The 17,994-nt window shown below is 42.5% G+C and overlaps 1 protein-coding gene across 1 annotated transcript in view; it reads left to right on the forward strand.

Moving 5' to 3' along the window:
* SPAG17 (sperm associated antigen 17) overlaps positions 1–17,994 on the forward strand; it is a gene marked incomplete at its 5' end in the record, with an annotated part of 91,790 nt that overhangs the window by 36,401 nt on the left and 37,395 nt on the right. The window contains 8 exons of the mRNA XM_039242734.1: positions 666–848; positions 1,798–1,911; positions 2,426–2,471; positions 4,561–4,660; positions 4,878–4,925; positions 7,863–7,962; positions 8,654–8,756; positions 11,051–11,182. Of these exons, the coding sequence (XP_039098665.1) occupies positions 666–848; positions 1,798–1,911; positions 2,426–2,471; positions 4,561–4,660; positions 4,878–4,925; positions 7,863–7,962; positions 8,654–8,756; positions 11,051–11,182 (826 nt within the window). The remainder of the gene's footprint in view (positions 1–665; positions 849–1,797; positions 1,912–2,425; positions 2,472–4,560; positions 4,661–4,877; positions 4,926–7,862; positions 7,963–8,653; positions 8,757–11,050; positions 11,183–17,994) is intronic.

Below are 17,994 nucleotides of genomic sequence, written 5' to 3' on the forward strand. Positions count from 1 at the left end.
TACACTGACCAGGCATCAGACCAAATAGCGATTTACAATGGGACACATCAGACACGCTACAGAACATAGGGCATCAAAGCACATTACCCCTGAAACTCAATTACAAGGATAACACAAAGATGTGAGCCTAATCGGAGGCTTCCAAGAGACCCTGGAAAGACTCCAGAGGCATGCTTCATCTAAAGTGAGTTCAAAGACCCCTCAGATCTATGGGATGATTTCTCTCTCAAAGAATCTCTCTAGGTCAAAATGAGCATGAAACCAAGTTAAAGACTGATTATTCCAAATGTTTTGGGCTACTTGTGGGTAGTAAGCAACAGTCATTTATGCATTTTCCATAAGCGAGGCTACATTTCCATGATACAACATTGTTTACTACTCCCCAAATGCTATCCAGTGGGATGTAATACTACAGTATTTTAAAATATCGAGATTCCTGATAATGCATATAAAGAGGAAAGCATGACCAATTCTGTTACCAATTTCCCTTAGATTTAAGAAACATTTTGGGAGCAGGGACCATATATTTTATTTACCACCGTATTCCCTAACAAGTGGTTCTTAGCATCGTGTCTACATAATAAGGACTCAGTTAAAAAAAAAAAAAAAAGTTAAAGCAATCTGATATTTTTGGTGGTTGTTGTTTTGCTTCGTATTGTTAACAGAAAAAGACTCCTGGACCTCCGTTTGGCACTCAGACTTGGAAGGGTCTTGACATTGGGTCCAAACAGCTAGTGAGTGTCCCAGCCCCTATACTCAAGAGCCCCTGTGTTCTACAGATGCGTCAGTTCATCCAGCATGAGCTCATAAAAGATGAGGTGAAACTGAAGCTGCAGATTTCTCTTAAGGTAATGGAATCCAGGTAACCTGACCCAAAGGAATCAGGAACAGAGCAATTATTCCTCCTGGTTTCCAGAGGAATCTGAAATTATGTAACTCTACCAATATTTATCTAATGCAACAAACGAATGTCAATCTTCCAGAGGGTAGGAGGTTGAGAGGTAGAAAATACTTGATGGTTCCCATAAGGTACAGGAAGGGCCTAAGACATTGAGAAGATAAATAACTTTTATGTATGATTGCTATATAGTGTCCTCCTTCTTCCTTATGATATGGGCTTAGTGACCTCTGGGAAAAAGTGGAGCCACTTATTAACCTGATACTCATCCATGGAAGAAAAGGGATTGTTGATTTTGGCTAATGGTCTAAGAATTTGTAAATATATGGTTAATTGTATACGCCGTATCTATAGCATCTCACTGTCTAGTTTGTTAACTGTCTCCAAACAGGATCATATGTGTCTTGTATATGATTATGTATCCAGCACCTGACATAGAGCAGGGAACGATTTATTTATGAAAATAGATATTTACGGAAAAAGTAAAGTATATTTCTCTTGGAAGCCAAGGCATAGACTAAGCCTAAACTTACATTTGTAGACAGAATCATAAAGACTATCCTTGGAAAGGACTCTAGAAACCATCTAACCCAAGTCCATACATTTTATTGTTGAGGACATTGGAGCTCAGAGCTAGAAACTGGGCCTCTGTGGCATCTCCATATAGTTCTAAGGTCTTGTGGCCCTCAAAGCTTTGCTTTTGGACTTTTCAGGTCTTAGACCATTAACATTATCAAGGAAAAGGTTTTCCAGATTGCTCGACCAGTAACTGGTTTGTTGAACCCTGGGAATGTAACATATTCTTACTCTTCCAGTAGTATTTCAAGTTGATGTTCACCATTTTGGTGTCTCTGCCTCATTTCTGATTTTTGTTGATTTACTTGACTTCGCTGATTTAGGATTATATAAACCACATCCTGAAGAAAGAAGATGAGCTGCAGGAAATGACAATTAAAGATTCCAGAACCGAGGAGGAAAGAGGCAACGCTGCAGATCTCCTCAAGCTAGTCATGGTGAGAAGGAAATGTTCTCTGTACCAATGTTTCACTGGTGTTTCAGTATCAGGTGCTTCAGGACAAAATATTACACCTTGTAGCTGTTTCTGCCACTTCCACGGAGCATTTGCTCCTTCCTTAAAATTTCTTATTTCTGGGGAAAATCTCATTCCTCATGGATTAAATCTTCCATAAGCTTCTTAGGCCCTTCCTTAAACCGTATATAATTCTGAAGGCTCTTAAATAAAAGTTTATACTGTCTTCAGAGAAAATGATGTTGATTGAAATGTTGAATGACTTAATGAATGAAATAGGAAGGAGGAGGAAAAAGGAATTTCTACAACTTGAAATGATTTGGAGTTTTAAAAAATCTGTTATGTGAAAGGAATGACTAAAAAACTCAAATACAGTTTGTACTGGCATCAAAAAACTGATTCACTGCATAGTAATTTTCCATGAAGAATGCTGTAAAACAGAGTGAATTTGTATGTAATATAATCATCATCATTAAGGAATTCTATCTTCGTTTCAGTCATTCCCTAAAATGGAAGAAACTACAAAAAGTCATGTAACCGAAGGTAACTATATTTAATATTTTTCTGCAAAATATTTAAAATCTTAAATACACTTCTCAGCCATTCCTTCATCTGATAGCAAAGTATCATGTATATATATATATATATATATGATATATATGTATATATATCATATATATATATACACACATATGTTGTCATATTGGCCATGTTGTATAATTATAATACAATTATAATTTATTTACGTATTTTTTTCAGCCTAAATTGTGAGATCCTTGAAAAATGTGGCTGCCTCTAATTTACCTTTAACTTTCATTTGTTGAATGAAAACAGTCGACATTTGACTTTTATGTCAACCTTAGCTTGTATTTCCAACACAGCTAAGACAGAAGAGGGAAAGAATCAACCAACCAACATTCACTCTCCTGACACACGCGCACACACACACACACACACACACACACACACACACATGCACACACACAGTGAGCAACTACACAGTTATCACCAAAACCTTGTACTATTTTACCCTGTATATATAGCTCAAGTGGTCTACTCTTGGAAAATATGCTCATTCAAAGCCTATTTACTTGGAGAATATATCGCCCCAGCAACGGATGCATTCTGTGTGTCCCCCACAGTGTTGGCTTGCCCAGTTATTTTTCTTTATCTCAATTTTCCATCTCTTGAAATGTGACATTACCACATTGTGACATTTGGCTGAAGAGGATTAACAGCTGCCTCATTAGAATGACCGTGAACAGAAGAATCCATTACAGCCCACAGCAGCCACTCTTTTGTCACTCGTTGACCTGGGCAGCCCATTTTACACCATGGTTGTCAAATTTAGCAAATAAAAATGCAGAAGGTTCAGTTAAATTGGAATTTCAGGTAAATGACAAGTAATCTTTTAGTATAAGTATATTCCATGGCCTGTTTGGGACATACTTATACTAAAAAGTTATTCATTGTTCATCTGGAGTTCAAATTTACCTGGATGCCCTATATTTTATCTGGTAACCATCCATTGTAGCATTTGAATTTGTGATCTCTGGCATGAGAGTACATTCACCATAGAGGTACATGTGCAGGTGGCCTAATAATGAAGGACAAACTAAACATATTTCCAAACACACAAACAAACAGAGGCAGGAGTCAAACAGGGTCCTGCATACTTACAGCTGCAATAGTACTAGTGGTGATTTTATATTTTTTTTTATTTTTAAATTTTTTAACGTTTATTCATTTTTGAGAGAGAGACTGAGAAACAGAGCATGAGTGGGGGAGGGGCAGAAAGAGAGGGAGACACAGAATCCGAAGCAGGCTCCAGGCTCCGAGCAGTCAGCACAGAGCCCTATGTGGGGCTTGAACCCAGAAACCATGAGATCATGACCTGAGCCGAAGTCGGACGCTTAACTGACTGAGCCACCCAGGTGCCCCTGTAGTGGTGATTTTAAGTCAATGCTCCCCAAAGAATTTCCTGAAACACTAGTCTATGAAATGGCTGCACCAAAAATGAATTTAATGAGAAAGTAAGTTTGGATAACACTGCATATTTCCTTATTTCTTTAGAGAGCCACAGTGTACACTAAGTCTTATGGTAACAAAACATATTTAACCTTGTATAAATCAACATTTCCCAAGCTCAGATAGAATGTGGAACTTTTTTTTTAATCTTTGTTAACATCCCACTGAGATCATAATCTGAGGCATAAACTCAGAGTAACTGCCAGAATTATCAAACCATTGTATTATGCTAATATACTTAGATTCAGATCCTTAGATTTTTTTTTTTTTTTTGAAAAACAATTTCAATAAAATGGTTACTGTTTTTTAAATTTTGGTGTTTCAGATACGAAGAAATTCAGTTAGGTAAAACACAAATGATGTGGGACAAATGACATGTCACTAGTCTACCTTTTGACAGTAAGATGTGTGTGCTTTAATAGGATATTTCATAAAAGTGGTCTGGTGTACTGGTATATTACAGTTTGGTCATGAAAATTCTAGTAAACACTTGATAGATGAAATATGAGCTCTTAGAAGACCTCTCCAGTGAGTAATCAGGCACTGATTGTGTGTTGTTGCTGTAAAGATGTGAGGAGACATTTAAACGCATCTGTTTTTAAAGTTGCAGCCCACCTAGCTGATTTATTCAAGCAATCATTGCCTACCTCTCCAGAAGGTCGGCCAGAAACAATGGATACAGATTTCCTTGAAAGGAAATGGAGGTAAGCTGCTCCCTTAATGTGTTCCAATTTGTATTAAGCATACAGTGGTTGGGGAAACAGAGAGATCTGGCATCATAACTCTGGGTGACTACATCAGTGAATTCTCAGCCGATCATCTCCTACACTGCCAACAACTTATCATCTAGTGGAAGTTTTTCTTCTATTGTTTGGAAGCTGAGATCCTTGCCCTTTTTCATCATACTTTCCTTTCACGCAGGCAAACAACAAAAGGAAAGCCCTGGAGAGAAAAGTTGGAAAAAAAGAGGTAATTCCATCTTGCAGTTCAGTATCTATAAGCATGTGACAACACCCCGTTTTGTGGAGTCAAGGGCCTTGAGAGTGGGAGGGGTCGAAAAGTCCTACCACCTGGGCTCTCTGCCACTACCTGAATCTCTTCTATGTTTTTGCCAAGAGGCTACTCAGCTTATGAATGAGGCTGTCACTATCCCCAGAGGAAGCCCATTTGACTCTAATGTAGATGGTCTCCTTTTCATAAGCAAGAAAGTTCTCAGGTATTCTCTGTTCTCTGGCAATTCGAATATACTAGCAAATATTCTAGAACTCAATGCAGAGCCTAGTCGTAAACATCCAAGGATTCTTCTAACTTAGTGAGGAATGCATTCAGAGCATTCTCTGCTTTGCTTTCCTTTCATCCCTAGACGAGGATACCACCCTGTGAGGAAAGGGAGCTACAAACGTTTACTGAGGATATAGTAGTCCACACAGTACTATTGCACACATTTGCATGGCTTCTCTCCAAAAGGACTGGAGGGAGAATGGAGTTTCTTTATAAAAATGTCTGGGTTACCCTGCAGAATGTGTGGGAGAAGTGGTGAACTGAGACCTTGCACCTCATGGGCCACCCCTGGATTCAAGGGCAAACTAGAAGGTATATGTTGTCTCATGGAATATCCCTGAAAGGATTTCTAAGAGACCGGTGCCCACAATTGCCCATGGGGTAGCAGACTGAAAGGTTAGGGGACAGCGTGGGATGGAGACTTTCTTTTCATTACATACTCTTTAATGCTTTTTAAAATCATATGTATGTGTTATCCATTCACACTTTTAAAGTTTTTGAAACATTAACACTTTCAGATTTTAACCTACAGGTAGAGAACGCATGCCAGTGGAAGTTTTTGAAGAAGAAAGTGAAATGCACAGTTAGATTTGGGTCACTGAAAGAGAAGTTTTGGCAGCATGGGAAATGGGTTTATGGGGGTGGGGTTAAGAAATGAGAAAGTCTTGGGGCGGCCGGGTGGCTCAGTCAGTTAAGCCTCTGACTTCGGCTCAGGTCATGATCTCATGGCTGGTGGGTTCAAGCCCTGCGTCAGGCTCTGTGCTGACAGCTAGCTCAGAGCCTGGAGCCTGCTTTGGATTCTGTCTCCCTCTCTCTCTGCCCCTCCCCCACTTGTGCTCTGTCTCTGTCTCTCTCTCTCTCTCTCTCAAAAATAAATAAATGTAAAAAATTTTTTTCTTAAAAAAAAAAAAAAGAAATGAGAAAGTCTCAGGGACCCTGAAGGTGAGTCATAAGGGTTAGGTTCCATGCAAAAATCAGTAAGGAGAATGCAAAGAAGAGTTGGGGGGTCATCAAGGGGAGGACTTTTCTGTGAGAACAGTCCTGAGAGTGACAAGCAGTAGCCCCACTGTCATAGATGGATGATGAACCCAGCGAGGCAGGAGAGATAAGACAATTTAATGGGAAATTAAAGTTGTCTCAGTGAGATGATAGTTTGATTCAGTCAGTATTTCCTGACAGGCCAGCTAACATGAGAGAAGAGGCACTAGTCTTAGAGCCAGCAGACCAAGAATCCATTCCAACTTGGTCACTTACAGATGAGTGAAGCCAGCTGGTTGTCCTTGTGTTTTAGAGAGCCACAGTGTACACTAAGTCCCATCATAACAAAACGTATTTAACCTTGTATAAGTCAGCATTTCCCAATGTACTGATTTCCATTAGTACCATGTACCTCGGGAATTCAGTTTGCTCATCTGTAAAATGAGAACAATTGAGCCACCTAATATCCGAGGTATCTTTCAGCTCACACACTGGGCGACTAATAGCACTTATCAAGGTCAAGGTCATGGACTTGGAAGCAGGCAACCTGGGTTTTAACTCAGACTTTACCTCTTACTAGTTATGCAATTTAAGGTAGGTTATGTAACTTTTCTATACCTTGATTTTTTTTTTTTGACCAAAGGGGCATGATGAATTATTACAAGATTAAATGTGTAAAGCACTTTGTAAAATTTCTGATGTGTAATTAGCACTTAAAAATGAAAGCGATTTCAGCTAAGATTAGGGCCAGCTACACTGAACAGAAAAGCCCAGAAATCAGTGCTTTAACAAGAAAGAAGTTTATCTTCCCTGATGTCAAAGAAGTCAGAGTGGGCAGTCCATGTTAGGCAGCACCACATCATCAGGAATTCAGGTTTCCCCTTTCTATCTGTTCCATCATTCAGAGCACATGACTTCCCTCCTCAAGGCTGCCTCATGGTTGCAAAATTACTGCCACAGCTGCAGCCATTCCATCCACATCTCAGGAAGTGAGAAAAGAGCTGAGGCAAGGACAAAGGAAAAGCCTCTGAGCTGAGTTAGGTCTCTTTAAAGGTTATCCGGCATCTTACCCAGTGACAGTTTACTTCTTATTGGCCTTCGCTATATATAGGAAAGGCTGGGAAGTGAAGTTTTTAGCTGGTCTATCGTCTCCCCACTATAGAGTTCTGATACTGGAAAGATAATTGACAGAATTATCATGATTGCTTTTATTTTACTTTGTCATCACTGATCCCACTATGCATAAACCATTCCTGAGGTTTTGGTTTTAGTTTTTGTTACCCCTGCTATTGAAATCATGGAAATTGGTAGAATCTAGCTGGCATTTAAACCTCAGAGAATTGAAAGACACACAAAAAAGGTCAACCATAGTCTTCTGAGATCAACTGTAAAACCAAACTCCCATCTGGCATCATTATTTCATATCTTAAATGAAAGCCTGGTTTTTGAAGTAAGAAATGTGACTGATTCTACAAAGAGCAGAAAATGAACCAAAACAAGCTGACAAAAAAATTGTCTGATGAGTTCATTCTTACCAGTTTTATTGTTAGTGATCCCATTTTCTGCAGGATTTAAAGGTAAAACGCAAGTGAATAACATTGTAAAATATTCTGTCTTCTTTTGCATCATTATGGAAATACCAACCAGGAAGGAAATTGACAACACAAAAAATTACCTAATGGAAATTAGGAACAAAGTAATATCACCCTACTTCAAATCGGAAGTGAGCAAGTTATGTCAGCCTAAGGTAATTGAATGTAATTAACAACAATGGAGAAAGAATCTTTATAAAAGTTGACACAATGCATATATTATTTTGTACTCAACCTTTCCTGATATTTCATTCCTTCATCAGCCCAACTAACTAACTTTACCTTTCAAATCCATGTCCTCACAAGCATTTGGAGGGAAAACCAATTTCAGGTCTTACTAATTTATTACTACCACTCCACCCACATTCCTTGCATTATCACTATTAATCACCCTCATCCATCATTTCAAGCTCTTTTTGGGGTTGAATTCTCCCTATTTTTATCCTATAAATTTCATGTTGAAGTTTTTATTCCATTAAAATGTCTGCACCCATCAGCTGCGGAAACAGCACTAAATTATTGCGAGTTCCTGGAAACCCAAGGACACAGAGCACTCCTATCAAACCCCGAAACATTTCAGCAAAGTGAATATCTTCATGTGTTTAGAGCTCCTTGTATTTCTATGAATGCTCCAGATGCTATTATTAACTGGAAGCTGCCTGAGAAGAAGTTCTAGGAAGTTAGGACAGATTGACAAAATATAGAATTGAGCTGAACAGTCTCTTGAAAAACTTTTAGTTTCAGAGCCTTAAAAAAAAAAAAAATGCCTGCATCCTTGCTCTTCAACTTAACATGCTTGTGGCAGGTGCTTAAGTCTGAAGTAAGTCTTTTGGATTTCCCTTTCAGTTGAATTACCTGGACACCCTTTCCAAAAACTTGCCTCCTTTTACAAAGGCAGCCGAAGATGCAGACAAAACAGCTGGTGAGGAAACATCCGATCTTCCTCCAGGTAATGGGTTTCTGCAGCTCCTTATCCCTATGAATGTGCTTAAATGAAGAATACCTACCAATGGCCTCTTGGGACGGAACTAGTTCCTACTACCTCTTGTCTCAGTAATGGCTGATGACATAACCTATTGTGACTTGTATACTACAAATCTGACTGAGTTATATGAGGGAACCAAGATATAAATCGAATTTCGTTTTCATCCGGTGTGCTTAAATTTTACCTGAGAACATTTAGAAGATCTGACTGGTTTACAAATCAAGAGACTAATGAAGGGTTCGTGGAGACCAGGGCAGAAACACAGACTGGAGGTATCACTTCACATAATACCCGATAATAAGAAGGAAAGTGTGTCTTTATAGTGGAGAGAGACGGCATTTTCCAGCCCAACCAAGTGGTCAAACTTCTAGCAGTTGTGACAGCATACAGTAAGTGCTTTCTCATAAATACAATATGAAGCATCTAGAACCTATATAGAATTCTGGCCAAATCCTTAACTGAAATTTAACCAAGAGGAAACAATCAGACAAGTCCAAAATGTAGACATTCTATGAGACAAGTGTCCTGGATTCTTCCAAAAAAGTCAGTATCAGTAAAAGAAGAAAGATGGGATGATTGTTCTATATTAAAAGAGACTAAAGAGGTATGTATCTAAACTACCTACAATACATAAACTTTGGAAACGGAGTTGAGGAAAAAATAAACAGCTATAAAAGATCTTTCAGAGCAACTGTACAAGTTTGAGTTGGGGACTATACAGTTGAGGGCACTGTGGAAGTTTTGCAAGTTTTCTTGGGTGTGATGATGGTGTGATGGATGTGTAGAATGAGGTCTCCTTTTCAAGAGATGGATGTTGGGGAATTAAGGGCAGAAATGAAATTTAGTGCTTCGTTTTCATAAACTGGATCATGAAAATACTGAGACAGAGGAATTTTCTACTGCACGGTGCAATACCAGAGGCCCAGTGGCTGAAGAATGAGCCAAAGAAAACATCTGATTACCCCAGAGTTTGCAAAGTGAAGATTAAGGCTGGGAAAAATGACTTGGAAACAAAATGGGGAGAAATCAGAGTTGAAGGCTGATGGTGTTGGTGCCCACCTGTTCCCTAATCAACCCTAATCAATGGAGCCTACTGTCTCCTTCACAGTGGGTGAGACCACAGGTTTCTCAGCACCCTTCCAGGCAGCCACCACCATTCAGCCAGGGTGGCCCACATATAAGCTGAAACTTACTATTTGCATCCCCAGTCCTTGATAGATATATTTTAAATGTATTTCATGTCCCACTGGCTTCTTAGATACATTTTAATAAAGAACTACATTTTCATAGTAATGAGTGGGTTTACTAGAACTACCTTATGGTCCATCAATTGCACTACTAGGTATGTATCCAAGGGCTAAAGGTGTGCTGTTTCAAAGGGACACATGCACCCCAATGTTTATAGCAGTGCTGTCAACAATAGCCAAGGTATGGAAAGAACCCAAACGTCTATCAACAAATGAATGGATACAGAAGATGTGTATATATATGTACACACGCATACATACAATAGAATATTACTCAGCAATCAAAAAGAATGAAATCTTGCCATTTGCAACTGCGTGGATAGAACTAGAGGGTATCATGCTAAGCGAAATTAGTCAGAGAAAGACAAATATCATATGACTTCACTCATATGAAGACTTTAAGATACAAAACATGATCATAAGGGAAGGGAAGCAAAAATAATGTAAAAACAGGGACGGGGACAAAAACATGAGACTCTTGAATATGGAGAACAAACAGAGGGTGACTGGAGAGGTTGTGGGAGGGAGGGATGGGCTACATGGGTGAGGGGCATTAAGGAATCTACTCTTGAAATCATTGTTGCACTATATGCTAATTAATGGGGATGTAAATTAAAAAAAATAAAAACACACACACAAAAATAGTGAATAGATTTAAGATTGGAAACTTTAAAAAAAATTAACCTCACATCTCAGTTACTTTTGCCAGAAAAGTAGGCTAAGTTACTTGGTCTCTGCTTCATAACCCAATCAAGATAACTACTGTATTGTCTTGTGGAACCAACTAGCTACTGGGGGAGCGTTCGTTGCGGATACTGTCCTGTTAATGGCAGCCACTGTTGCATCATATAACGAAGGATCCCTACCTCTTAATAGCTGTCTTCCATTTGGTACTTTCTAAAGGCAGAAGTGTGGGAAGCACCTTGTTCACTGTAAAGAATACAAACATCGGTAGTTCTTATCTCATTGTCCAGAGTATCACTGTATAATATTTGTTTGGGGTGTTTCTAGATTCCCAGCCAAAACAAGTTTCAGAACATGAATCCTCACAAACACCGAGTGTTCCAAAACTGAAGGGTTTTGTGGATGTCATGGAGTCTGCTGGCCAGAACCAAACTGAAAATGTAGCAAAATGTACTGAAGGTATGACAGTTGTTTGGTTTTATCTCGTTCTTTCTCAAAACGGAACGTTATGTCTTTGTGGAGTTGGGAAGATGGCCCTGGGAGCTGAATGTACAGTTGGTGGTTACAGAAAAAATTGCAAAAGGGTCACAGATCCCAGATCTAAAGCACTTTGTAAGGCTTCTTAGCACATCAAAGTATCTCAAAAAATATTTTGAGAATGATTGCAAGTTCCGGATTGAAAGGAAAAAATGGCAAATGTGTTTTTAGATGGTTATAGTATTTTATTTCTTTATTGTATATTATTATTTATTGTAATTAACTTAGTACATTCTATTACTTGATATAATAGAGAGCTTGCAGCTTCCTTTACTAAACGTCAGGAACCTGGTAGCTTTTTTTGAGCCGCCGGTAATTTGGCAGTTGGACTCAGATTTACCCGCCTTTTCAGGACTTTCTTGGTCTGCAGGTGCTGGAAGAGAAACATGAAGTGTAGTCTCCAGTTATGCAGCACATCATCTCATTTGGGTAGCCGAAATTAAAGAATGGCATAATACCAGATAATTGTAATTACAGTGGAATCACACTGATTTCACTGAAGTTAATTCAACTTTAACGGCTGGTCAGGAAAAAAACCAGGAAAACAGAGTAATTAAAACGGTGTAGATGAATTTGCACCCCTCACTCCTGTGGATATGGTCCATATTGAGGGGGGGCACTTGTTGGGATGAGCACTGGGTGTTGTACGTAAGCGAGGAATCATGGGAATCTACCTCCAAAACCAAGGGCGCACTATGTACACTGTATGTTAGCTAAGTTGATAATTATATTAAAAAAAAAAAAAACCCAGAAACTAGGATGGTAACCAGCCAAGAGGTCTTAATTTTACCTCTCACAGGGGGAGCATCCTGCCACCTCTATGAGTGACTTAGGGATTTACCTTACACATGCCTTTTGCCTTCCTGATTTTAAAGCTATCTCTTCTATAAAGTTTATTCATTCAGAGGATAATTTGCTCAGTGCCTACTGTACACCCAGCATTGTTCCAGGCATGGAAATGTAGCAGCTAAAAAGCCTGTGTGTTATAGAGCTGTACATACTATGGGCAGGCCTGGACAATAAACAAATAACCAGGTAAATCAGATAAACTCCGGTTGTCATAGGTGTTATCACACAGTAAAACCGTGATGTATGGAAAATGTCTTGGGGAGAGGGATGGCATTCCATCAGGGGAGTAGGAGCCCCCTCTGTGAAAGGACATCTGAGCGTAGACAGAATGACAGAAAGGAGCCAGCCATGCAAACACGGGGGGAGGGGAAGGCGGCAAGCGTGAAGTATGAAGTGTGAAGACCCTTCGAGGGGAAGAAGCAGGAAAGTCGGCATAAAGCTGGAAGACAAATGGGTAAAGAAAGAAGTAAAGGAAGGTGAGGTCAGAGGGACAGATAGAGATAAGACCACGTGATGGTACATAAGGTGTTTGGGGTTTTAGCCCATGTAGGTTTTTATTCAAACACCACTGGAAGGTTTTGAACAGGGTGGTTACACGACTAATTTGTATTTTATAAAGATTACCCCGGTAGCTGTGCGGAGAATAGCTTGTAGCTGGGTAACGGAGAGTGCGGAAGTGAAGACGGGGAGGAAGCCACTGAGGCAGGACACGTGAGCACTGGCGCAGACCTGGCTAGGGCGGTGGAGTCGGAGGGGGTGGGAAGCACATCAACTGGAACTAAATAAACATCCTGGAGGTAGAGCTGGCGGGCCTCGTGTTGCCTGGGTGTGGAGCTGAGGAGTAAGAGGAGCCGAGGGTGGTTCCCAGGGTGAGTGCTGTGACCAGTTGTGAGGCTGAGAATGTGTAGCTGTAACAAGTTTCAGGTGGTGCTGATGTTGCGGGTGTTGGATCACACGTTGAGAACCATGGCCCTAGGGCAGACTCTAGAATGTAGCAATCAGGCGGAAGAAGGGCCAGAAAAGGCTACTAAGAAGCCAGTGAGGTAGGAGAAAACCAGGAGAACTAGAATCAGTGTTTCCAGTGGGTCAAATGGCCCCGAAAGGCCAAGTGAGATGCAGAATAACCATGGGGCTGGGTGAGCTGGAGATCACTGGTGATCCTGGTGAGAGCGCTCTCAGGGCACGGAGGAGCCTGCGGCCCGCTGAAGCGGGCTGTGTGTAGAACAGCTGAAGGGGAACCAGGAATGCACAGCTTCACCCAAGAGCTCTGCTGAAAATAGAGGAACGCATTGCAGCTGGAGACAGATGTGTGACCAGGGGAGAGATTTAAAAAAATCAGACATACTGGAAGGTGTTGATATGGGAATAATAATTCTGTAACAAGATAGAACTTACAATGCAGAAGAGGGCCTGCTTGCGGGAGAGCAAAGGTCTAAAGAAGGTGAGAGAACATGACGTTTGCAGCAAACCCTGAGTGTCAGAGTTGACCTTGGATGTAAATAGGGCCACTTCGGCCAGTGACAGGAGAAAGGAGAAGGAACACGGGTACATTGGCAGGTGGGTTTACATGTTTGGTTTTAGGCAGATAAGCGAGTGTGATGGCAAAGGAGTGGATATAATGATAAGAGTAGAAAGTCCATTCCAGAGAAACAAGAAAGCAAAACAAGAAGGGGGTGACTGATTATTTTCAGGTGACAATTAATTAGAGGTCTCAGTGAGACCAAATGATTGTTTTTTTTTTACATGTTGATTTTTTTTTGAGCAAGAGAGAGAGAGGAACCAGGGAACAGACCGAGAGAGAGAGGGAGACATGGAATCTGAAGCAGGCTCCTGGCTCTGAGCTGTCAGCACAGAGCCCGACATGGGGCTTGAACCCACAGACTGTGAGATCATGACCTGAGCCAAAGTTGGATGCTTAACCGACTGAGCCACCCAGATGCCCTCAAATGATTGTTTGCTAGACGTGACAGAGTAATGGGCTGGAAGATTCGGAGGTTGTGATCTAGAGAGGAAAGTGGACACAGAGTTGTGAAAGTGGTAAAATTATTGGTGTTGGCAAAGTCGAGATCTGATCATGGGAGTTTGTGGGTGGAGAAGAGGAAAGGAGGATGGGGGTGCGGGAGGGGAGTCATCCAGGTGGTGTCAACAGGTGAAGTGGAAATCCATCCCAGGCGTCCAGACCTCCAGGGAATCAAGGGAATGACTGAGAGGTCTGTAGGTGACAAGTACATCATGGAGACCTCGTGGGTAACAGTCTGATGGCACGAGCTTCAAAGAAACGAGAGATTTTGAAAGAGAAAGCGCCTTTGGAACAAGGACACTTACTGCCCCTGTAGGCACCGAGATACTGAGATGAGGGACAGTAACAGGACTCACCAAAAGCGGTGAATTAAATTTGGATGGAAACAATAAAGTTTAAAGAGGTGCAAAATAGGAAGACAGTGAGGAAAGCTTTATGGGAAAGGTGGCCTTGAGGAATAAATAGAATTTCATAGGTTTTAAGATTTAAGATTGGACCACCTCAGACAACCCTCATTTCATCTGCTTGAGGAATCTGAAGCCTAGAGAAGTTAAGCAACTTCTACATTCCTACAGCAAATCTGGAACTAAGCCAGGGCGGGAACATGAGGTTTTTTGACTCCTCATTCTCTATATTTTATTACACTGCCGTCCAGATGTAAGAAAGAGAAAAGAACATTTTATGGGGAGTGGGGGCGAGGTGGGCAGAGGGCATGGGTTCCAAAGCCTGAAGGGAGAAACTAGCATAAATAGTTCAGTGTTCCTGCTTGGTCATCGACAGCGTCAGCTCGAGGAGATTTGGATTTTGTAAAATTAAAACGTGCTTGTCGGTGTTTGCTGCAATAAGGCCGGATACATCCCACTTGGGGGTTGCGGGGAGGGGGCTGCGGCAGCCTCTGTTCCAGCGGCGGCGGGCGGGCGCACGGGGGCGCCACCAGCCGCTGCGGGCTGAGAGCGCACACCTCCTCCGGGCCGCACGCTCAGCCGCACCTCCCCAGAGCTGCGATCCGGGCGGGCTGGGACGTCAGCCAATGCGGGCAACGTGCAGTGTACAGACCAGGGCAGCTTTCCTCTCGAGACGCAGCGGTTAAACTTCTACCGGCGCTCGGAGGGCTGCAGGTAGCTTCCAGGGGGGTTTCTTGCCCCCACCCGGAAGAGGCTGCCGCGCCCCCTCCCGCCCCGGCGGAGCTCAGTGTCACGGGGGCGGAGAAACGTGCGCAGCCCGCACGGAAGGCGTGCCCTGGAAGGAAGGGAAAAGAAGAGTGATTAGGAATAAATACTACAGTCCACCTCGGCCGAGACATGGAGAACCAGGCTGTCTTCTTCAGGGGCGTCAGGCCCAGTGGTTATATTCAGAGGATCCTGCTAGCGGGACCATTCCAACTTAAATGTTAAAGCACCTCTGCGGGCGCCTGGGTGGCTCAGTCAGTTAAGCCTCTGAGTCTTGATTTTGGCTCAGGTCAGGTGAGGTCAGGTCAGGTGGTGGGATAGAGGTTCATGTCAGCCTTCGAGCTGGGCCCGGAGCCTGCTTCACACTGTTTCTCTCAGTCTCTCAGTCTCTCTGCCCCTCCCTGGCTTGCTCATGCTCACTTGCTCTCAGTCTCTCTCTCAAAAAGGAGGGGGAGGGGAAGGGAGAGGAAAGTTCCTCTATATCAACTGCTTCAAGCGTCTCAAGCACTCCTACCCCTCCTCCAATCCCTGCAGAAGCCCAGGGGCGCCCAGTGGGGTGGGCACCCACCAGAGCTGAGTACAGACAGCCTCGACCTGGCTCCTTATAGAATAGCTCTAGGACCTTGGGCACGCTGTCTAACCCGGTATCTCTTCCCATTTCCTCTTCTGGAAAGGGGAAATAATGTAATATGCATCACGAGGCTGTCAGGATTAAATTCGTATCTAAACTGCTTTTCAGAGAAGTGCCTGGCACATGACAGACTCCCTATCAGTATTTACTATTAATAATAACACTATGCGCAATTAATTAGAACTCATTAGACCCGTAAACTCGTGCATTTACACGAAACAGTAATACACATATGGTAAGAACACAAAAAGATACATCAAGCCATCAGAATGGTTGCATATGTAGGAAATGGTGACCAAAGGGAATTAGCTACATTAAAACACTACTCCCTGAGCTCCATCCCCAGAGATTCTGATTCTGTGTTGATCTAAAATAGTGCTTGTCTTGCAGGTGGCCTGGGAATCTCTGTTTTTCTAAAACAAGCCCAGGAGATTATGATGCATGGATGAGTTTGGGACACACTAGGAGAGTTGTCAAGGAAAAACTCACTATTCGTAGAGAACACTTCTGTGCCCGGATATGGGAGGGGGGCTTTCCCACACCAAGCAATTTTGCAACACCAATTGGGTGTCCTCCTATACACTTCAGTTCTGGCACCAACCACACGTAGTACAGACCCTACAGGAAAGGGCTCAGTCCCACGAGACTGTCCCCCCAACTTCAGGTGCCAGTTGCAAATCCGGGCTGTCACCTGTGCTTCTGACCAGCCAGCTATAAATTGGGGTTCCCACAATCCCCACGTAGGGTTTTATAATTTGCTACAACAGCTCAGAGCTCATATTATTTTATAAGGGAAGTGATAAAGGGCACCGATGAACAGCCAGATGAAGAGGCATAGGGGGAGGTCTGGAAGGGTCCAGTACAGGAGCCTCCGTGCCTGTGGAGTTGGGGTGCACCCCCTCCAGGTGCACTCTCCAGGTGTTCACCAACCCAGAAGCTCTCGCAACCCTGTGTTGTGGGCAGTTTTGTGAAGGATTCTTCACACAGGCATGATCGATCATTAACTCAATCTCCATCTCTTCTCCCCTTCCCAGAGGATGGAGGTGGGAATGAAAGTTCTAAGCTGCTAATTATGGCTTGGTCTTTCTGGCAACCGGCCCCCAACCTTGAAGCTATCCAGGAGCTCAGGAAGAGTAGCCTCATTGTATCCAAAGACTGTGATCACCCAGGAAGGTCCAAGGCATTTAGGAGCCCTGTGTTAGGAACCTTGGTCAAAGACCAAATAGAACAAAAGATGTTCCTGGCGCTCTTATCATCTAGGAAATTCCAAGGGTTCTAGGAGTTCTGTGCCAGGAACCAGAGGCAGAGACCAGTGTCTGTATTTTCTGTTAGCTCACACTAAGAGAAGGAACATGTTCCTGAAGGAGCCTGGCTCACTTGGCCCCACATTCCAGCCCCGCCCCTTCTTTCTGTGCTTGGACCAGTTATTAACCTCAGTTGCCTTGTTTGTAAAAAAGAGATACTGCTATTTCATTAGTCATGACTCTTCAATTTGTAACTGAGAGAACTCAAAGTCGCTGAACAGAAAAGTAGGGGGGACATTTCTTGCTGCTCAAAAGCTAACCAAATAGTGCCACCCCAGGGATGACTGGACCCAGCCGCCCTGGCTTTTCAGGAGTGTATTTGTGTCTGATTGCCTCTCTCTCGGCATCCTCCCTCCCACCCCTGCCTCCATCTTGCTCCATCTTGATTTGGCACTGTTTGGTTTTACCCTCTCCTGCAAAGAACAGACTATGTCCATGTGGCAGGGACCATGACAGTAGGGGTCCAAGGTGTTGATTCTTCCAAATCCCTAACCAGGTAGGCAAAGTTGGGATCATCCCTGTTGGCTTCTGTGGAAATATCCTGGCGAGGATCCTGCACTGGCTCTGCATGGGTCACCTGCCATCTTGGTGACTGGAGCCAGAGACGTTGTGGCACCAGAAGTATGTCTGGACGGAGTGGGGAATGGAGGTGGGCGATGCAGAGAGTTCTGAGTGTACAATGATCATAATTACCATAGCCCTCAACTTGTAGGATTTTATGAGAATTAAGTAAGATGCTATATGTAAAAACATACTTGTGG

This window comes from Hyaena hyaena, unplaced genomic scaffold (assembly GCF_003009895.1).
Source record: "Hyaena hyaena isolate Hyena2069 unplaced genomic scaffold, ASM300989v1 scaffold_217, whole genome shotgun sequence".
Taxonomy (NCBI): Eukaryota; Metazoa; Chordata; class Mammalia; order Carnivora; family Hyaenidae; genus Hyaena; species Hyaena hyaena.